This window comes from Ictidomys tridecemlineatus, chromosome 7, assembly GCF_052094955.1.
Source record: "Ictidomys tridecemlineatus isolate mIctTri1 chromosome 7, mIctTri1.hap1, whole genome shotgun sequence".
Lineage (NCBI taxonomy): Eukaryota > Metazoa > Chordata > Mammalia > Rodentia > Sciuridae > Ictidomys > Ictidomys tridecemlineatus.
In genome coordinates, this window is record NC_135483.1 from 145,189,846 (window position 1) to 145,212,802 (window position 22,957).

Below are 22,957 nucleotides of genomic sequence, written 5' to 3' on the forward strand. Positions count from 1 at the left end.
TACAACTCCAGCCTGTTTTTTTTTTTTTTTTTTGATGAAGTTATTTCTTTTCTTTGCAACATAATTGTAGTGCTGGTCTATTTTTTGATTTCTCTATATTTTGTACCTGAAGTAAAACATCAGGAGTAGTAAGTAGAAACTAATTTTCACGAAGGTATTTTAATAGGAAATTTTAATTTTTTAATAGGAAAAATAAACATCTGTGTTCTCATTTTTATTCTTAAATATAATTGGGCAGCATAGAGGCTTACTTGAGAACTTATGTAATTCAGGTAGAAAAAGGGATTTCTTGTTAAAGTAAATTAACCAGTGTTTTTAATCTTGAGTTTTTATGTTTTAAATAGAATAATGTCTAATACAGTAGAAACCTACCTAGGTAAAGTTTGGCTTTTCAAAATCTTTTGGAGAAAAAAATAAATTTTTTAAACTTAGAAAACCAACTTTATTTTCTTTTAGACACCTCCTCATTTTTCTCTCTGTCTCTTTGAACCTGAAGGAACATTATTTCTATTGTATGGGAGGGGGCATGTTGTCACTTGTGTTGCAGCATAGTGCCATTGAAAGCGTAAGACTCCTGGAGCCTTCTGTGGAGTACTGTAGGTAATGGAGTGGTTTATGTTAGAAATGTATGTGGGTATGTGACATGATTAGTCACAGAAAACATCACAGGTAACTGCCTTAGTGGATCCCATGTGTTTAGCATCTGGATCTTATTTTAGGTGTTCTGGCACTTGGTTTGTCATTTTTCCCAGGGGAGATCAAGCTGTGGAGACTTGATACATGGACCACACTCCTGAGAGAGATTTTAAAAATTAAACCCCAGTGTATTCATTGATGGTTTGATTATTCCTATACTTGTTTCTGCCCTTCCTTACGTTAAAGTATCTAGAGAACAAAATTTGTAATTCAATTATTGTTAGAAGAGCAAAAATTAAGAGCAAAAGGGATTTTAGTGACCCTGATAGACATTTTTGTCCAGGCAGTAACAGAACCAGATAATTTATCTGTTGGGTTTACACACAGGAAGATTGTCACTACTGCCAGTCTTAATAGAAAGGATTCTTTAAAGGCATCATTTCTTTGTGTCATTTCTCAGTGAGTCAGAGTTCATGGGAGAGAGGAAGAATAAGGGTACATCTAACTGTAAGAGCTTACAAGGAGACCTGGAAAGTAAATATCTGGTGTATGCATGTTGGTGGAAGGTAGCTCTTGCCTCCCTCCAAGACTTATGCAAAGGGTAATTCCTCAAGCATAAAAGTGAAATTTAGACAACCTAAGATGAAATGTGTAACACACAACAGAACTAAAATTAAGTAACTAAATAATAGTCAATTCCCATTTTCATGCTTCAGGGAACACCTTTATCTTTTCACAGACAGGATAATAAAGTGAATTGAATTTAGGCATAACTCTCTCTAAGTCTAGTCTAGTTTCCTGAGGATAATGGGTGAATCATTGGATTTCTCTGGTATCAGAAAGTGTTGCAAATTTCTTTCTTTCTTTCTTTTCTTTTTTTTTTTTTTCTTTTTGTAGTGCTGGGAATTGAACTTAGGGCCCTGTGCATGCTAGGCAAGTATTCTACCATTCTGTTTGTTCTCTCTACTGGAATAGTGTCTACTAGAATCTCTTTTTTTTCCCGCCCTCCATTAAAAAACACACAGAACAAAAGTAGCAATAGGAGGACATAAACTACCATCTTGGAAAAAATTAATTCGATATTGCCTCATACCACATACACAGATTATTTTCAGATAGAATGTAGACTTAAATGTATAAGCTAAAACTGAAACTGCTAGGAGAATATACAGAATTCTTTCTGAGTTTGAGGTTTACGAAAAGCAGAGAACAAAGATTATTAACTAACAAAGGAAAGAAAATAAACAACATTAAAATATAGAATTTTTTTTATCAAGACTCTAGTAATAGAGAGTGAAAATGTAAATCATAGAGTATGATAAAATGTTTAATACATATATTCCTGATTTCATAATATGTAGACAGTTCTGGTACATCAATAAGTAAATAATAATAGCCCAAAAGAAAAATGACCAAAAAACTTGAACTGGCATACAAAACAAAGAATATCTGAAATGAGATACCAACAGAATGTTTGAGAGTTTCAATTATAGAATTTCTGTTTTGTTATTTATTATAATTTTTATTTCTATGCTGAAATTTCTGGTCCTTACTAGGAGCATATTTTTTTCTTTGGTCCTTTAGCCAAGTTGTTATTAGCTGCTTTAAAATCCTTGTGTGCTATTTCCAGTATCTTGGATCATCTTTGGGTCAGTTGTCATTATTTCTTTTTTCTTTTGATGATGGATCACATTTTCTTGTTTGTTCATGTTTAATAATTCTGGAGTGAGTCTTGGATGTTGTGATTGATATGTCCTAGAAACTCAGGATTCTTCTGGACGCTGCTATATTCTGCCATAGAGACTTTTAATTTTTTTCCCCCCTAAATCAAGCATTTAATTTGACTGATGTCAGACTCCAAATACTGCTCCTCTGAAGCGATAAACAATTATGTTGTCTTTTCAGTTCTTTTAAGCTTATCTGGGGTGTTTATAAGACTCTCATACATATTCTACCCATGTATATTCAGGGTCAGCCAGATGTTTGGACAGAGTTGAAACATAGGTCCCTCCTATAGGTTCTGTGATTTCTCTGTATGCTTTCCAGACGGCTGCATTTACTACAAACACTCCCTTATTCTGCTTCTTTAAGCTGTTTTTAAAAAATTTTTGTTACCTCAACAGCTGTAGTTCTCCCCATTGTCAAAACTGTTTAAAAAGCAAAGCAAAGCTGGATATTTACATAGTGCTTTTTCCTTCTTCCAAGTGTATTGCATACTTACTTTTGTTCCATCTATACTGTCTTCAGATAGCTAGGTTTTATTTTGTTTTTGTTTGGAGTTGATAGTTATATGTTGGAGGGTTAGTTTGATAGGAACTGTTTGACCATTACTAGAAGCAGAATCTAAGCTTCAAATTTAAATGAAGATACTTTACTCTAAAATTTAATCTTCTTTGTATCTTAGGTACCCTCTTAGTGGCTTGACTTTACCAACTTTTAAGGAATGGATCCAAAATACACTTGGAGTAAGTCTGGAACATAAAACTACCTCTAAAGTAAGCAAATAAGAATAATTACTAACTTGCTTAACTGTTTTTTTTTAATCCCAAATTAAATAGAATTATCTTTGTAATTTGTTGTGTTTGCTTTAATACAGTTATGGTTTCTTTTTTATGAAGCCTATTAATTATATAGGTCTTGTCAGGTTTTGTAGAAGGGGTTTTTTCTCACAGTATCTAGATTCTAAATTTCAGAATTTAAGAGTTATTTGACTAGTTTTTTTTCTCTTTTCTGAGTTTTGATTATTTTTAATTTAAGAAGTGGGAGTAATAACTGTTATACCTCTGACAGGGTAGTAGTGTTGTACAAATTAGTTAATTCTGTGAGTATTTTATTATAGAAATGAAAGTTGCTATTATTTTTATTTTTAAAATTTCTTTCTCTTTTTTTTAATAATGTTTTTTAGTTGTAGATGGACACCTTTATTTATTTATCTTTATGTGGTGCTAAGGATAGAACCCGGTGCCTCACATGTGCTAGGTGGGCGCTCTACCACCGAGCTGATACCCCAGCTCCTAAAATATATATATTTTTTTGGCTCCAGGGATTGAACCTAGGGTACTTAACCACTGAGCCACATCCCCAGCCCTTTTTATGTTTTAAATTTTAAGACAGGGTCTCTGTAAGTTGTGAGGGGCCTTGCTAAGTTGCTGAGGCTGGCTTTGAATTTGTGATCCTCTTGCCTTAGCCTGCTGAGCTACTGAAGTTACAGGTGTATGCCACTGTGCCCAGCTAAATTGCTGTTATTTTTAGATAACAAAGTAATAGGTAGTAATCTATGATATATAGAATAAAATAAAATTGTTATATGTTATATTTAATAGTAAACATTTAGAATATTTGAAAAATTACCAAAAAACCTAAAAACTTAAAAGATATGAATGATAGAGAATTTTAATTTGTTTGTGTAGTTTTTACTTTTCTGAAAGATTAAAAAACTTTAAACTGGCCGGGCGTATAATCTTGGCTACTTGAAAGGCCAAGGAAGGAGGATGGCAAGTTTGAGGCCAGCCTGGGCAATCTGTTGAGATTCTGTTTCAAAAAAAAAAATGCTAGGCATGTGATTCAGTGATAAAGTGTTGCCATAGCATGTACCAGCTCCAAGGTTCAATCCACAGTTCCACAAAGGAAAAAAAAGAAAAAATCAATAAACTGTATACATAGGAAACCAATGAAATATTTATCACCTCTTTATATTGTTATTAGTTTGCTGTACCAGAGGTATTCTGCATGTCCCTCCAACTGGATATGAATTTCCTAAATATAGGGGCTATGTCATTCATGATATTCTTCACTGTAACCAATATATTATTAAGTATTGGTAGTCAGTGGGTAATTGCTAGATTTATTTATAAATTCAGTTATTTTATTCTAGTGATTAAATGAGACTGCTGAACAAGCCATGCAACATGCCACATGCCTATAATCCTAGCTATTCAGAGGCTGAGGCAGGAGGATCTCACACGTTCAAGGCCAGCTTGGCAATGTAGTGAGAACTTATCTCAAAAAAAAATAGAAAAGGCTGGGGATGTAGCTCAGTGGTAGAACTACATCCTGGATTCAATCTTCAGTATCACCAAAAAAAAAAAAAAAAAAGAAAAGAAAAAGTGGGACTGAATAGCTAATTCCTGCCCCTACCAAACCAAATTATTTTTCTTATGTCTCTTTTATCATCTCTTAAATTATTTTTCTGTCTCAACTATTTGTGAATACTTTTTATCTTTGACATTGATGTAACACATGCTATATTCAGATATGTCACCACATTTCAGATACATTCCATTTTTCTGCTTTTGAGCCCTTTTCGATTTTTAATAACGTATTGTTATTATTATTTTGAGGTGTTCTTTTGGTAATTTCCTTCTAGTACAGGATAAATTCCATGAGGTTCTTTTTTTTTTCTATTTAACTCACTGCTATATCCCTAAGCCTAGGTCCATGCCTAGCTTATAGTAGCTAGCAATCAGTATTTGTTATATGAATAAAATTCATAAGAGACCAGGAATATAGAAATATCATATGCTTTTCTTTATATATTCTTGTACTTTTTTCCCTGAATACTATATCATAGTTTTTGTTTTTTAAGATTTGCTAGACATGCTATTAGGTTCTTTTCACAAAAATTAGCACATTTAATCTGCTTTCCTCATAGTATTCTTACACATTTGGGGGTGGGTTTTTGTCAGCTTTTTTGTCACTGTGACCAAAAAACCTATCAAGAACAATTAGATGAGGAAAAGTTTTTTAGGTTCACAGTTTCAGAGGTATCAGTCCATAGAGGGCTGACTCCATGGTGCTAGGCCTGAGGTGAAGCAGAACATGATGGTAGAAGAGTGTGGGGAGGAAAGCAGCTCAGGATAGGGAGTTAGGAAACAGAGCACTGCTCACCAGGGACAAAATATAAACCCCAAAGGCATACCTCTAGTGACCTGTCTTCTCTAGCCACACTCTACCTGCTTACACTTACTTGGCCAGTTAATTCATATCAGTGGATTAATACACTGATTAGGTTAAGGCTCTCATAACTTAAGTATTTTACCTTGAAACCTCTTGCATTGTCTCACACATGAACTTTTGGGGGACATCTCATATCTAAACCTTAACAGTGGGTTAATCTCATATAACAGATAAAGAAGCCAAGTCTCACAGAAGTTGAATGACAAACCCAGTGTCACATAGTTTTCAAAATACCTTTTTGCCCATAAACTAATGTTAGTTAACATTAGGTTTCAAAATACCTTTTAGTTGAAATTGGTATTCAGTTTATAATTGTGTCATGAGATTTTTCAGCCCATTAAAATTTTTTTTATTACTGTTATTGATCTTTTTAAAATGGTCAGTGAAGACTAGGAGATGATAATATTTTCTACAGGGAAAAATATAGATAATGCAAAACACAAATAGCTCTTTCCCACTCTTCTCCCACTCTCCTTAAACTAAAATTGAAGATTTTTGACTACTTTCTTCCCTGTTCTGGATTGCAAATAATGAAAAGTGCGTCATAGAAGCCAAGAGGAAATGTGGGACTTCTGTAATTCATGTGATAGGATATAATTAATCAGACTATTTGTAATTTGCCACTGTCAAAAGTTGGTTTCTGTGTTTACTGCTTCTAACTTTGAATGCAAAAAGAAATCTGCATTTCATAGTCACTCTCCTGAAAAGAGATATTAAAAATTTATTTTCTGGAAATAAATTTTATTTTCTAGGCATCCTTAAATCCTAGTGATACTCCTCCTTCAATTGTAAATGAAGATTTTCTTCGTGAACTTAAAGAAACTAATATTTCATATTCACAAGAAGCAGATGATCGAGTATTTAGAGCTCATGGTAAGCTACTTTAAATTGGTATCATTTACTTTTAATTAAAAATTTTCTAGGTTTTATAAAGATATTTTTACATTTTTTCTTTTTAAAATCACTAACAGGTCATTGTCTTCATGAGATATTTTTGCTCAGGGAAGGAATGTTTCAGCGAATTCCTGATATAGTTTTATGGCCAAGTAAGTTATTTTTTTCTCTTTGTACCATTAACTTAGTATTGTTAAATATTAAGTAAATTTGGTACTTGAAATATGTACTTTTTAATGTATGAGTTAAATATAAATAGTGATATTTTTAAGAACTTACTAAAGGCCTTGAGACTCTTTCTTGATGAGATTGTTCTGAACAGTAGGTTTTTAAGGATTACTGTTGATTATTAAGTCTTTAAGTTAAATGTATATAATTGCATTTAATGATCAGTAGAAAGATATATATTTTATTCATTTGGAAGCTTAGTGAAATTAGTACAATTTACTCAGATACATAGAAATTATTAATAAATACAATTACTATAAAACTAAAAATAATAGTAATTTGGTAACATTAGTTTATGGGCTAAAAAGTAAGGTTATGTGGTAAAACAAGTTGTTTAAAAATATATGTGACACGAGCAAGGGATGGCAGCGAGGTCCCCCGACCACTCCCGGGTGGTCCTGAAGTCACCGTCGCCCCTGCCCCAGGTAACCTCTCCCGGCCGACGATCCGTGTCTTGAAGAAAGAAGCCGCCGCATAGGAGATGCCTTTTCGAATGCTCGGTTTATTCACTCCAAGGGCATCACATCACACGAGGCACAGGAACAGAGGCTGGCGGGACGCAGTTCGCTCGATGTTGACCCACCACATAGTGGGTCTGAACTGGCCAAAGAGCTCAGCCTTCCTGGCCTTTAAATACTATAGTTGTTTACAACACTTCAAACCAAAAACATGTTTATTCCATAATTTCTATTTCTTATCCTATCTTAACAGATCGTCTCTATTACATCACACCTTGCTTACATCTTTGCTTATCTTAGACAATCACACTTGTTTTGTGCTAACATACCTCAAAACATGTTTACCTTATATCCTTATCTATTTCACACATTTTCTAGCTTAGGCACCTTTCTTCATCACAACATGTTTACTTCAAACTCTCCTGTCCTTTGTTTATTTCAAACTCTCCTGTCAATATGATATACTTACTATCTTTGAAATGAATAAGTTTTGAGAAATTAACATTTTGGACCTGGCTTGGGAAAGAAGATGGATGAACTTTTTGTTATCTTGCTCTTGGTAAGGAATTAGGTACTATATTTATTACACTTTTTTTAAACTATCTCTTTTACGGTATAATTTAAAGCAGGGAAGGTATGTTGTTCCTTGCTGTCCATGATAGCATTGTTAAAAAAGTTATATTGATTTCCAGACCACTTTTTTCTTAAGATTTTCCACTTCAAAGTATATAGAATATTTTATTTTTCAGAAAATTGGTTCATTCATGAATTCTGAGGTCTTAGATAAGATCCTTCCACTTTGTAGGAACTTTCTGAAGGAAAAATGATACCTAAGATGGGGAGAAAAAGGAGGTAAGATAGGAAAATCCAAGATCGTATGTAGTAGAGATGAAATTAGTTTCCTGATTCTTGGGATGTATATTCTCCCATACATTTGGAATAGTTATGGTCTTTTGTCTCCATTTAGTATAGAAATTTAGTTTTTCCTAAGAAAAAGAAAAAGGAAAAGTTATTGTCAAATAGGAGAAATATTTTGTTTTGCCTGCTGATTTTTTTAGTAACTTTAGGCTGCTTCTTTACTAAGATTTGTGGAAGGTTTATTCCTTTTTTTAAATTTGAAAATTCTTTTTTCATTTTTTATTTTGTTGGTACCAGGGATTAAACCCAGAGGTACTTAACCACTGAGCCACATCCCCTTTTTAATATTTTATTTAGAGAAGGGTTTCGCTAAGTTGCTTGGGACCTCAATAAGTTGCTGAGGATGGCTTTTTAAATTAATTAATTAGTTAGTTAATTACTTTTTTTTTTTTTACAGTAGAATGCATTTTGGAGTATTGTACACAAATGGAGCACAACATCTCTTTCCTCTGGCTGTACATGGTACACAGTCACTCCAGTAGTGTGATTAAACATGTATATAGGATAATAATGTCTGTCTCATTCTGCTGTTCTTTCCATCCCAAAAGCCCCACCCCTCCCCTCACTCCCCTCTACACAAATCAAAGTTTCTTCACATCTCCCCCAACCCCCACTATGGATTAGCATCCGCTCATCAGAGAAAACATTCGGGCTTTTGTTTTTTTGGTTTTGGCTTATTTCACTTAGCATGATATTCTCTAGTTCTGTCCATTTACCTGCAAATGCCATAATTTTATTCTCTAAGACTGAATAATAGTCCATTGTGTGTGTGTGTGTGTGTGTGTGTGTGTGTGTGTGTGTGTGTGTGTATATATATATATATATATATAATATATATCACATTTTCTTTATCTATTCAATCCATTTTTATTTTTTATTTTTTTTTTTTTACTGGAAAACATGAAAGCAAAATTTACTGATTTTCATTGGCCACAGGAAACTTAATAGACCTTCCTTTGACGTATCTTGAGAAGAAATTTCAAGTGTGTCTTCTGGGTATTGTCATCATGTTTGAATATTGAAGTACTGAGAGAATTCCAAAGTGGAAGTATGTCTTTCTTTAAGAAGTCTAAGTATTTTTAAAAAGCCAAATGTAGGAAACAGAATTAGTTGCCACACACAAATTTCTTTTCTTTGTAAAATCCTACCCATTTGGTTAGTTCCTACACGTCTGTGCTTGTCCATTTTATTTTCCCCACCCCAATTTCTAGTTCGGTTTTTTATTAGCGTGTAACTGGGTTTTTGCAATAATAGCTTTAAAGGTTTTCATGCCTCAAGTTTCTTAACTCTTCAGATCTCCTGTATACTCTCCAGAGGTTTAATTTTTGTGAAAGAATTCCTTGCATTTTATGTCATACTTTATTTCCCATCACATTGTCAGTTCACAGTGACCTTTATTTAACTTTGATATAAATTCTTATTGTTGATGCTTCTAAATTTTCCTTTGCATGAGGGCAACTTTTGAGGCAGTGCAATTTGAGCTAATTCCATGGAGTAGAATTGACTGTCTCACCTTGCAGTTTGGAGACCACACCTCTCCAAATCTGTATTTGAAGTTATCTTTAAGTCTATTTAATCTGAATCTGAATTGTACATATTGCTTTAATGGAATGGCTATGGATTGTTTAAGAGTAAAGACTTTGTGATATATGTAGCTTTCCTGCTCTGGTGTCATCTTTAAAGCAGGATTTTCACCATTGTGACCTTTCCACAGTGTACATATCTTGACCTTTAGTTTGGACAGATGGTTAGTCACTCATATAATGCATGTTTTTGGTGTAAGTATGCTCATAAAATTTAAAATTTCCTTTAGCGAAAACATTTTAAAAATTACTTCACTTAATAATACCAGAACCACTCATATTTAGTCTCAGCACCTCTTACTTAGCATTTACAGTCTTCCATAGTTAGGTTTTTCGTACTTGGATAACTTTAACACTGATAAAGAGCCCTTTAGTTAGGTGTTGGTCTATTTTGTGTAAGATTTTAATGTTTTTCTAAAAAGCAGAAAAAAGAATCATTAATGAAGTGTTAAAATTAGTGGGTGAAAGTATGATGAGAAACATACTATTTACATATCTAAAGAAATTTACTGATTTCAACAGGAAATATACCTACCAGACAATCTAACCTGTCAGGGTTTTTAGCGCCCCCCCCCCAACCCGGTTCCCCCCTCCCCCCAACCCGGTTCCCCCCTGACCTGTGGGAGAGATTGAGGGAGCACGCCCTGGTCAGGACAGGCCAAGAAAGGTAAAGGTCGACTGGCCGCCCACAGGCGGGCCAGGGAGAACAGTCAAAGCAGGATTTCCTTTAATGAGAAAACATACACAGCTAATATAATGTACAGGAACCAATCAGGGTAAAGGTCAGCAGGGTGGGGAATCTACACCCAACCTACAGACAGTAATGGGAGACATGAGCTGTCCTTGAGGGCAGAAGGGTTCTGAGCCTATCCTAGAGGTGGACCCATTCTTCATCACAACCCATGGCAATGCCTTCTGGCTAATTGCTAGGTGCTCTCTTAGCCACCTATGGCCCCAGGACTGGGAAGCGAGTAGCAGCCAGCAAGTTAAGTTTCCTCTTTTCTGATCCAACATGCCCCCGTTACATCATGCCTTACACTAACCAAATGAACAAAGTTAACGTTACTGGAAATAAGACATGTCTGTGTGTGCATCATGTGTCTCCGGAAGTATTGCACTAAGAAAGGTACAATATCCCCTTCTGTGTAAATTGCTGTCAAAATATAGAATCTGTTTAATCATGAGGAAACATACAAATCCAAACTGAGGATATTTTATGAAATAACTGAACAGTGTTCTTAAAAAGTGTCATGGTCATGAAAGTCAGAGATAGGCTAGGCTTCGGAAATGTGTAGCTTTAAAGAAGAATGAGGAGATGTGACTAGCTAAAATCACTGTGTGATCTGGATTTGACCCTGAACCAGAAAAGGGAACTTTGGTGAGACAATTGACCACAGTTAAGGTCTGTAAATTAGTTAATAGTTTTCAGTATTAATTGCTTGGTTTTGTTAAGTGGACTTTTGTAATATAAGATGTTATTGTTTGGGGATGTAAGGTTAAGGGAATTCTTTGTAGTATTTAGTGACTTTTTTGTAAATCTGAAATTATTTCAAAATGAAAAGTTGAAAAGAACTTGTTATGTCTTAATACAGCTGTTTAGTGCATTAATGAATAAGCAAAGAAAAAGTTTGGATGCTAAATAACTTTATAGACCCTTATTTTTTAGGATCAACCAGATATTATTCATATCCCTTTAATTAATGTATTTTCCTTTTTTTTTTCCAACAGCATGTCATGATGATGTAGTTAAGATTGTGAATCTAGCATGCAAATATAACCTTTGTATCATACCAATTGGTGGTAGGTATTGTGCTTTTTTATTTAAATATGATATAAATTTGTTTTATTTAAAGTATTTGTATTTTAAGTGTTTATGTTGTCTGCTGAAAGAAACATTTCTATAATTTTAATGAGTTTTTTTTAAGGAGTCTCTTTATTGTATCCAGAATTAATTATTTTGTTTATTTTTATGTGATGCTAAAGGATCAAACCCAGTGCCTCACATGTGCTAAGGCACATACTCTGCTACTGAGCGATAGCCCCAACAGATGAGATTATTTAAAAAAATTGGTTGATGCTGCTTATTTCTGTTCTGAAGAGGTTTACCTAAACTGAGACTTGGCGTACAAACTTTTAATTCCTGGTTTCTTTTTTCTTGGTGGATCATAGTTGAAACTGTGATTTAATGCCTAAATAAGAAAATGTTCCTGCTTTAGTAGTTACTTTCTAATCTGTATGTTTATGGATATGATTTTAATTTTCAAAGGCAAAAATAGATATACCCAATCTAAACCTTTGAGAAGCAGAGTCATAATAGAGCCTTTTGTGGATTAAAAGAGCAACAGTATATGATCAAATCATTTATATCTTTTCATGCAGAAAACTAGCATTGTTTTGCATTTTAAAATGGTTTTGATCTTTTATTGACTGCTTTGTTCTAATAACTTATTTAGGTAAAAGGAAATAAACCTTAGTGACCAAATTAGCATTGATGGAATGGAAATGGGACATTAACAATTTCAGGAGCTCTAGATCCCTTTTCAGCTCACACTATCTATTGAATTTATACAAAAAAGGGACTGCAGTGTCACTTATTATAAAATATTTTTCTGAACTCAAATAACTGTGATAATCAAATAGTTGTTACTGATTACAGGAATCATATTTGTAACTGATAATTGTCTCCTCTTTTGAAATTAATCTGATCAGCATCCATATGCTTTTTATGGGAAGTGACTCCCATATGTTTTCTTACATGAAAGTGTATGCAAGTACCAATTAAAATGTATTCTGATATAGGCTGATGGAGATCTAATTAAGGAACTGAAAATATTGTATTATTCTTGGTACCAAGAAAACACTTTTACTTTGACAATAAGTATTAAGAGAAAACAGCAGTATATTACTTAAATACTTCTGTGTATTATTTATTCTATATTAAGGTCGCTTTTTCACCAAAGAATATATTAGTTTGTTTTTAAATATCACATAATTTGGACATTTTAACTTGTTTGTAATTATTAAAAGCTTTTTTGTATGAGAATATTATTTTAAATGACAAATGAATCTCAATATTAAAGTAGAAAGTAATAAATGGCATCTAGTTATATAGGATGTTTCTTTTTTTCACAGTAATCATTAGCTTAGATTACGTATTATTCTAATTATGCATGTGGAGTTCTACAAATTGTAGGGGCTTCACTTGAGTGTGTTTTGTTCAGAGAAAAAAACCATATCCCATTGCTTTTGGTTCCATATTGCTTCATTTTGGCAATAAATAAACTAAAGGTGAGTTTTCTTTTAGTATGTTGTTATCATTTGTGATTTGTATTTTGCAGAGTAGAAATAGATGTCCCTCTGTTAATGGTTCTATTTATATACACTGTGTTAGGAATTTGCCCTAGAAGTGTAGCTAAAAGGAAAATATTTAAACATGAAGTTGTTTGTATTTTGGCAGGAGGAACAAGTGTTTCATATGGCCTGATGTGTCCTGAAGATGAGACAAGAACAATAATTTCTTTGGACACTTCACAAATGGTATATAATAATTTAAGATGTATTTGAATGTTTATATTTAAAACATTGTCCTTATGACTTTGCCTCAATTATCATTCGAAAAAAGATCTGTTATCCGTTTTGTTTTGAATGTATTTCATTATTATATTTTAGCCTTGTCTTCAGATATTCAAAATCTTAAGTTCACTTACTCTGAGGTGCATATCTTGTTGCTATTTTACCAAATTAGAATGTGGTATTGATAATTTGAGAAGCATGAATTAGAAGATTGACATATAGATGACTTGATTTCATTTATCTATTATCTGTCTAGTATCTCTCTACTATTAAGCTACATCCACAGTCCTTTTTTATTTTTTATTTTGAACAGGGTCTCACTAAGTTGCCCGGGCTGGCCTGAAGCTTAGGATCCTCTTGCCTTGTTGTTCCTACTAGCTGAGAGTACAGGCCTGCACTGCCATGTCAGACTTCCTGTTTTTAAAAAAACAGGACAGATAATATTAGTCAATTAAGGTTAATTTGAATAATCAAAACTTGTCTCCCAGATTTATACTAATGCTGTTGCATTTTTGCTTGGTGGTGAATGGAAGAACTAATTTAATGATAGGCTTTAGTTTGAAGTTTGGATTCATTGAGTTGGACGTTGTGCTGTGTTAAGGCTTTAATTTGAGTATGAACTTTATATAATCAATGGTATTCCTGATCATTTCTTTATTATAATAAAAACAACTTTAAAAAAAACCTTTTTAATTTGAATTTTTTTTCAAACACAGAATAAAGAGAATGGTATATTTATTGTCTAGATTAGTTATTAGCATTTTGACATACTTGTTTTATCTTTTGTTTGTTCTTTAGTATTTTAAAGCAAATCCTTTAAAAATGCTACTTTACACCTAAATATTTCTGCCTGTCTCTTTAAAAGGAATATTTTCTCATGTTACTATTACATTATTATCACTCTTGGCATAGTCAAAAGTAATTTCTTAGACCATTTAATATTGAGTCTTTCTTTATGCACAGTGCCTTTGTTTTGTAGTTCATTTGTTCAAATGGGGGTTTAGAAAAGGCTTTTTGTTGTTTCTCTTAAATCTTATTTTATCTGAAAGTATCCTCTTCTTCCCCTTTTTCAAATGTTTCTGACTTTTGAAGAAACTGTTATTTATATCATAAAGTGACTTGCTTTGAATTTGTCTGTTGCTTCTTCTTGGTGTCATTTAACTCTTCTTTTATGCCCTCTATATAGACTAGTTAGATTCAGGTATGATTTTAAAAAAATTAATATATACCATAAATAAAAATATACCATCATTATAGATGGTGATATGCTTTTAAATTTTATTTTATGGAGACATAATTGTTTATGTTTGTGGGGTTATTGAAACGAGTGATGTTTTTATACTTGTATACTTTGCAATGATCAAATCAGAGCAATTATCATACCCAAGACTTTGTAATTATGTGTTGTTTAAATATCATATAACATTAGGAGAGGTGGTATACAATAGCTGATTATCCTACGTTCGTGATACTAAAATTGATCACAAGTTTTACATGGTAGCTGCCTGATTATTGTACGATGAAGTTCCCTGTCAACGTTTCTCCTTTTTCCAGAATGTAAAAAAAAACTATAATTTATTCAAAATATAGAGCTACTACAGTAGCCTTTTTTTTTTTTGGAATGTATTTGGATTTTTGGCTCTTTATTTTGCTGTGCAAATTTACCTGTAAGTTTGTTACCAAATGTGTGAAATAGTAATACTACAGAAGGTTATTATAAAGGTTAAATGAGATAATACAAGTAAAAGTCTTGATGCTGAGTAGATGTTTAAAATTCTGAAGCAGGATTGCCATGTTTCCAAGTAGTTTTGTGTACTCACTGAACTGTTAACTTTGAATTGTTTTAAATATGATTGTTGAGTGGGTACCTGTAACTATGATTTGTGTTGAAGTCAGTAAGTCATATCTCAGTGATTTTGCTCACTGTATTTCTGCTGTAATACATATAAAATAAGGGAATCAGAGTAGTATTTGAATACATATAATAATACTATAGCCTGTTGGCTGTGGAAGTTTTTGTTTTAACTTGGGTAGTGTATACTAGATGTAATAAGATAACCTGTACATTTTCTTGAGGTTTTTATGTGAATACTCATGAAGGTGGTTTTATTCTCTGCCTCTTTTAATTTCTTTTTTTCTGCCAAAAATGATGTTTGGACCCTTACTGGGTACAAGTAAATATTTAGCACATATGTGTAATTGTCTCAAGGGTCAGTCTGTTGGGGCAGAAGATGTACATAACTTATATAGATGGTATTATTAGATTAATAAATTGTTTGTCTTTTTATTCAACAATTTAATATATACATATGTATATATGTATATAAGACTAAATTTGTTTAGCTGGTACAGACCCAAACACCCAATTATACCATAGTTATGTTGAAATTACTGTTATAGGCAGAGTATAATTAATGAGTTTTATATAACAAACCAAAAAATACATTCTCATTTAGTAATTATTGTGCCCTATGAATTAAGCAGTGCAGTTATTTGTATATGTTCTAATTTGGAATTTAGGCAGACACTGCTCTTTTTGTATTGCTTATTGTATTCTTTTTATCATTAACCAGACTTATTTACATTAGTTATTATTATGCAGTTAAACATACCAAAATACAAAGTAAGCTTCCTTGGGATCCAGAAGATTCTATGTGTTACCTGATTGCTCAAATAGAAGGGGAAAGAAGGATATATATATATATTAGACACATATATACATAAAAATTAGGCCAAATAAGAATGTTAAAAACACATTTTTTTTATTATCAGTCATATATTTCTGCCAGAAAATACTCAGTTTCTTCTTTTGAGTATGACACAGGGATGTGCTTTGTTTTCTCTGTGGGATTTCTGGTCTTTTTTTCAGATTGACAGAAAGCAGAGATGCCATTTATTAATTCAGATGCCTTGGCAGGTGTTTTCTTTTCTATTTTCTGATTCTTAATTAGATAGGATTGCCATGTTGACAGAAGTACAGATAGTATCTACAGAATGCCAGGCCTCACGTATGCTGTTTGTTTTTTTATATGCATTATTTCATTTATTTCCAATAGCACGTGTCTACATTATTATGAGTATATAGTATTAATTTATGTATATGCTTTTACAGCGAAGAATGACTAAGCCTAGATAGTTATTTGCCTAAGCTAAGAGTTGGAGTTTAATTCATATTAATATCTGCCTAAAGAATCAGTATTTTATGTGAATAAGAGGTAAGTGTAGCTCATTTCCCACCTGGGTGGTGGTTGAATAACCCTACTTATTTAATTATTGTCTTGTCACTTGTTGCCTTTAATTAGGAAGTTCTGTATTTCCTGAGAAAATGTTAATAGAATATGGAGTTGAGACTTCTCACTTCTTTCAACAGAATCGAATTCTTTGGGTTGATGAGAACAATCTGACAGCTCATGTAGAGGCTGGCATAACAGGACAAGATTTGGAAAGACAGGTATGTTATCTCTTTAAGGTTTTCAAAACTATTCTGTCCTCTATGTAAATGAAGTACCTTTCATGTTACATCCCCCCCCCCCAGGAACTCAATGAATTTGCCAAGTTTCTATGTGGGTCAAGCATTAAGCTAGATGTTGAGAACATAGTAGTGAAAAAGACATTACCTACTACCCTAAGGTGGCTTACATTCTATTAGGACAGAAAGTTAGGTAAATAGAAATTTAATGATTGAGAGTGAGAATTGCCATCTGAAGGCTAAATTCAAGTCATCAAATGGGGCCAGGTGGAAAGAACTTGTACAAAGAATGTGTGACAGAGAATAGGGCAATTTGAGATGAGATTTCAGGATGAGTCAGATTAGCAAAAAAAGAGGTGAGGTGGGAAGAACAAGCAGTCAGAGGAAGAAGCATGTGCATAGGCCTTAAAGATAGTTATTGCTTTTAGTGGAGACTGCAGATAACTGAGTATGACTGCAGTGTAGTGTGTATGTAGAACACTCATCCTTGGTGTATGTTGGATGGGAGTAGCTGTAGGAGTAAGAGGATAAGTCCAAAAAACATGAAGAGGTCAGAAAATAAAGGACCTTATAAAACTACTTTGAAAGCTTGAACCTTATCCTTGTACCTTAGATAATTCTGGCTACTGTGTGGAGGATGAATAGGCCATGTAAGAGCTTATTAAGAGACTGCTGTAATAATTTAGATGAGAGCTATTAGTGACCTGATACACAGTAGGAGGAATGGAAGGGAGCAAAATGGAACATATTGGAAATATAATTCTCAAGTCTTGATGGTAAATTGCATCCAGTAGGTAGATGTTGGTGTTTGCTGTTTACTGAACTTTTCAATGAATAATTTTTATTGAAAACTGCTCATCTACAAGTAGTGAAACTTAGAGAGTCCTTGTAGCATGTTTTGGTGATTCTAATGAATTTTTGAAAAACTTATAGGTTCTCTTCATAGGTTCTAAGCAAGTCATTGTTCAAATGGTTGGATCCTTCAACTTCCTGAATTGTGATCAAGGCAATTGTAACTTAGCTTTTGTAAACAAAAGTTAGAAATTCTATTTTTTTGGTCATGTATTAATCACTTTGTCCAACTTGGGATTATAAAGACTCTTCCCTCCAAAACTTTAACAGGACATAGAGAAAGATATGATTGTTGAACTTACTTTTTATTGTCTTTTTCCTTCTTTTTTGAAATGTTGACTGAAGTTGGTCTGCTGAGACTAATTCTACTTGAAGAGGTTTGAAAACAATATTTAACTATTGTCTTTATTTTTTATTTAATATAGTAAGATGTAGAGAACTAGAATAAATAGAGAACTATAATAAATTAGAAAGCTGATTTTAATTGGACATTTCTTGAGGTGTTAAAGATTATCAAATAAGTCAAGGTTTTGTATGTCAAGATAAGGAAATTTATTAATTATTATAGTTTGTAATGAACTTCAGTGGGCAGAATAGTAGTATTTAATGAAAACCCCCAAAAGTCAAATATTAGTCTTCCATTTTGCCAGAATGAGGCATTTTCAATCAATATAGCATTTCTTTTTTAAATTAAAAGAATGGCTTTTTATGTCTCTAATTTTACATACTTTATTATAACATCTTAACCTTTTCAAGCTTTCTTTTCTTTTAAAGGTTAAAATTAAAATTCAAGGAACATATTTTCTTTAAATTTGAATGACATCCTCCTAGACTAGAAACTTCTGATATTTTACCTACTAGTTTATTTTTCTTACTGCCAATGTACCACTTTCTGTTTTGATTGCAGTAGGCTGTAGTTTCTGCAGCAGTTAAAAAAGAATTTACTTAGTTGTAGATGGACATAATACCTTTATTTTATTTATTTATTTTTATGTAGTGTTGAGAATCGAACCCAGTGCCTCACCTGTGCTAGCCAAATGCTCTACCACTGAGCCACAACCCCAGCCCTCTGCAGCAGTTTTGATCCCAGTTCAAGTTCTTCCTTAAAATTCGGTGTCCTTCAGTTTCTATATCAGCTGAGACAACCAGTTTAACATGTACTGCTTTTTGTTTCTGGAAGTTTAAAAAGGAAACAACACAGTCATTAGGAAGCTGATTTTAATCTCTTTAACTTGTAAGTTACTTTGATTTAAGTATGTTTAAGGGAAGTCACTAATGGGGAATTTCTTTTTCAGTTTTATTAAAATACTTTGACTACTTTATTGGCTAAAACTGGGGATGTGTGTGGCCATAATTCTTTTTTCCCCTTGGGTCCATATTGCTAAAAAACTTATCATTTTCTTTCTTTCTAGATATTAGATCTTAGTGTAAACTTCAAATATAGCTTGTAGCTATATGATATTGGGCAAGTTACTTTTATGCCTCAGTTTCCTCACCTATAAAATGGGGATGATTCTACTTCTTTAGATTGTTCATTAGGGTTGAATTAAGTTAATAGCTAGAATTTTGATTCATTCTACTAATTTTTATGGAGGATTATCTGCTTCATCCAGGTACAGTTAACTTTTTTTTTTTTTTTAATTATTATTACACTGAAGACTCCCAAATTTGTACCATTGACCCAGACTTCTTTCCTGAATCGTTTAGATTCTTGTATCCAATTTCTTAGTTGATGTGTCTGCTTGGGTAACTAAGGGATATTTCAAACTGAATTTTTTTTTTTTTCCAAACTGAATGTTTTAAAAACTGAATTTTTAGAGATAAAATTTTTAATCATTCCTTCCAATTTTATTTACCCTGTAGCTTTTCATTTTCAGTAGAGAGAAATTTAGTTGATTGAGAGTTAAGATCAAAATATGAGTCATATTTTTGTTTTGTTTTGCTTTGTAATAGTTTCATTTAAGATGTAATTTTCATATAGTAAATTGTCTTCACTTAAAAGTGTACAAATTTTATAAGTATTAAAATATGAATACAACTGTGAAACCCATTATGACCATCAGGATGGTGAACATATTCATTAATCCCAAGAGTTTCCTCTTGCTTCTTTATAATTCTACCTCATTCTTACTCCCAGTCCATACCTTGTCCTTGACAGTCACTGATGCGCTTTTAGACACTATAGATTTATTTAAATTTCCTATAATTTTATTAAAGTAGTATCATACAGTACTCTTTTTTTTTTTTGAGTGGGGGGACGATGGGGTGTTTCTGGTTGTTTTTTGCTACCATGATTATTTTGAGATTCATCTATATTGTTGCATGTATTAATAGTTTGTTTCTTTTCATTGCTCAGAAGTATTCTGTTGTATAGGTACTCCAGAGTTTATCCATTTACCTGTTGATGAGCACTTAGTTTATTACTAGTTTGGGGCTATTAGAAATAAAGCTGCAGTGAACATTCATGTACAGGTTCTTTTATGGATGTATGTTTTCTTTCTCTTGGGCAAATATCTGGAAATGAAATGGATAGATCAAAATAATAGGTTGTTTTTGAAAAAATATCAAACTTTTCCTCAGAGTGATTGTATCATTTTATATTTTAGCTTATATTAAGAGTTTCAGTGTCTTCAAATCCTTGCTAATACTTTTTATTTTTTTTTAATTTTAGTCATTGTAGCAGGTGTGTAGTAGTATCTTATTGTAGTTTTAATTTGAATATCTCTAATGACTCGTGAAGTTGAATATCCTTGTATATGCCTAGTTGCCATCCATGTATCATCAGTGGTAAAGTGTCTGTTGAAATTGTTAGCCCCATTTTTAAGTTGAATTGTTTGTTTGTTTTCCTATAATTGTGCTTTGAGAGTCCTTTTGTTTTTGGTGCCAGGGACTGAACCCAGGGTACCTTACCACTGATTCCACTGAGCCACATCCTTAGCCCTTTTACTTTTTATTTTGAGTTGGGGATCTTGCTAAGTTGCTATGACCTTGCTAAATTGCTAGGCTGGCCTCGAACTTTCAATCCTCCTGTCTCCTCCTTCTGAACCAATGGGATTACAGGCATGCACCACAATGCCTGACAAAAGAGAGTGTTCTTTATATTCTCTGTATAAAGTCCTTTCTCAGGTACATGTTTTGCAGATACTTTCTCCCAGTCTGTGGCATGTCATTTTATTCGGTGTATTAATTTTTTTATCTTACACATCATGCTTCTGTTATTGTTTCTTAACATGAGGTTGCAAAGATTTTCTCCTATTTAAGTTTTATAGTTTTTGGTTTTACATCTATTAGTTTAGAAGAATCCTTAGTTTACATACAGTTTGAGGTATTGATATTGATTGAAGTTGATTTCTTTTTGCATATGGATATCTAACTGTTCCAGCACCATTTGTTGAAAAAGATAAATTTTCTTCACTGTAACAAGTGCACCATCATTTAAAAACAAAACGAAACACATTTGAGTGTGTGTGTGTGTGTGTGTGTATGTATATATGTATATATATATATGCATCTAGTTCTGGAGTCTGTTCTGTTGCATTAGTCTGTGTGTATACCTTTATGGTAGGACCAGACTGAATTACTGCAACATTTTAAATTCATTTTTAGAGTTGTTTGGGTGATTCTAGGTTTTTGTATTTTTATAGGAATTTTAGAATAATTTTGTCAATTTCTGTTTGGAAAAAAAAGCCTATTGGGATTCTGATTAGGATTACATTGACTCTGTATTGGTGAGAACTGACATCTCAACAATATTGTTTCTTGTGACCTGACCCATAAACACAGTATATCTTTAATTTTTTAGGTCTGTAATTTTCCTCAGCAGTGTTTTATGATTTCTATGTGTGGGTCTTAAGAATTTATTAAAATCAGATTAGTCCTTAAGTATTATATAGTATTTAGTGCTATTGTTTGGATTTCTGATTTTTAAAATTAACATATAAAATAGAGTTGATTTTTGTGTATTGTTCTTATATCTGCACCCTTATTAAATTCACTGATTAGGTTAAATATTTTGTATATCTCTTTGGATTGTCTACGTAGATGATCATGTTGTTTGTGAATGAAGACAATTTTATCTCTTCCTTTCGAATCAAAATGCTTTTTTTTTTTTTGGTACCAAGTCTTGGACCCAAGGGTGCTTAACTACTGAGCCACATCCCCATCCCTTTTTAAATTTTTCATTTCGAGACAGGGTTTTGTAAGTTGCTTAGGGCCTTGCTAAATTGCTGAGGATGAACTTGTGATCTTCCTGCTTCAGCCTCCTCAACTGCTGGGATTATACACCGGTGTAATCTGGATGCTTTTTATTTCTGTTTCTCACCTGATCATGCTAACCAGAACCTCTTAATACAAATAAATTTGAGTGGATATCCTTATCTTATTACTGATATAGGATGTATTCAGACTTTTAACATTAAGTGTATATTAAATGTAGGTGTTTTTTTGTAGATACCTTTTATCAAGTTGAGGAAGTCCTTTTCTACATTAGTTTTAGAGTTCTTATTAGGAGTGAATGTTGGATTTGTCAAATTCCTTTTCATATTTTATGGCAGAAGTTATGGTAATTTGAGGTCTTGTTTTCTAATAAAGGGTTTCACTGTTGTAAATTTTTGCCTAACTATTGCTTTAGTGGCATCCTCAATTTTTACCCCATTCATGTCATAATATTTTCTACTTCTCTTTTGATTTTTTTCTTTGACCTAAGCTTTACTTATACTATTTAGTTTCCAATTATTTAGAGATTTTTTTAACAGACCTTTGTCTGTTTTTAATTTCTATCTTAATTCTATTGTGTCTAAAAAAACCTACTTTATACAGCTTGGATCCTTTCAAATTTAGTGTCACTTGTTTTATAGCCCTTGATGTGGTCTGTTTTGTACATGTTTCATGTGTACTTGCAAAAACTGTGTCATTTGCTGTTTGGTGGCTTAATCTATAAATATGTATTAGGTCAAAATAATTTATAGTATTATTTAGGACTTATTTATTTTTCTTATATACTGTCTGCTGTTTGATCAATTATTGAGGGCCATTAAAACCTCTAGTATAATTGCAGATCTGTCTGCTTATATTTCTATCAATGTTTACTCTGTGTACTTTAAAACTTGTTATCAGAGGACAACAGTAAATAAATGTTGAAGATTATTGTGTCTCCTTGATTAATTGACCCTTTTGTCATGATAAAATATTCTTTTATATTCCTGATAGCATTCTTTGCTCTGAAATCAACTTTAATATTAAAATATCTACTGTAGTTTTCTTCTGATTATTGTTAGCATGGTATGTTTTTTCCCTTTTTCTATTCTTTTGCTTTTAACTAGTTTGTATCTTTATGTTTAAAATACCTTTCTTGTTGGCATCAGATAATTGGGTCTTTTCTTTTTGTGTAA

General features: G+C 32.6%; 1 protein-coding gene across 5 annotated transcripts in view; it reads left to right on the forward strand.

Moving 5' to 3' along the window:
• The window catches only part of Agps (alkylglycerone phosphate synthase), a 128,859-nt gene that overhangs the window by 22,182 nt on the left and 83,720 nt on the right, over positions 1–22,957 (forward strand). For 4 of the 5 annotated variants that reach the window (XM_005324643.4, XM_078017641.1, XM_078017640.1 and 1 more), the window contains exons 3-8: positions 3,041–3,131; positions 6,345–6,465; positions 6,564–6,638; positions 11,402–11,473; positions 13,131–13,210; positions 16,617–16,697. In XM_005324643.4, coding sequence (XP_005324700.2) covers positions 3,041–3,131; positions 6,345–6,465; positions 6,564–6,638; positions 11,402–11,473; positions 13,131–13,210; positions 16,617–16,697 — 520 coding nt within the window. The remainder of the gene's footprint in view (positions 1–3,040; positions 3,132–6,344; positions 6,466–6,563; positions 6,639–11,401; positions 11,474–13,130; positions 13,211–16,616; positions 16,698–22,957) is intronic. The other variant, XM_078017638.1, reaches the window with a different exon arrangement.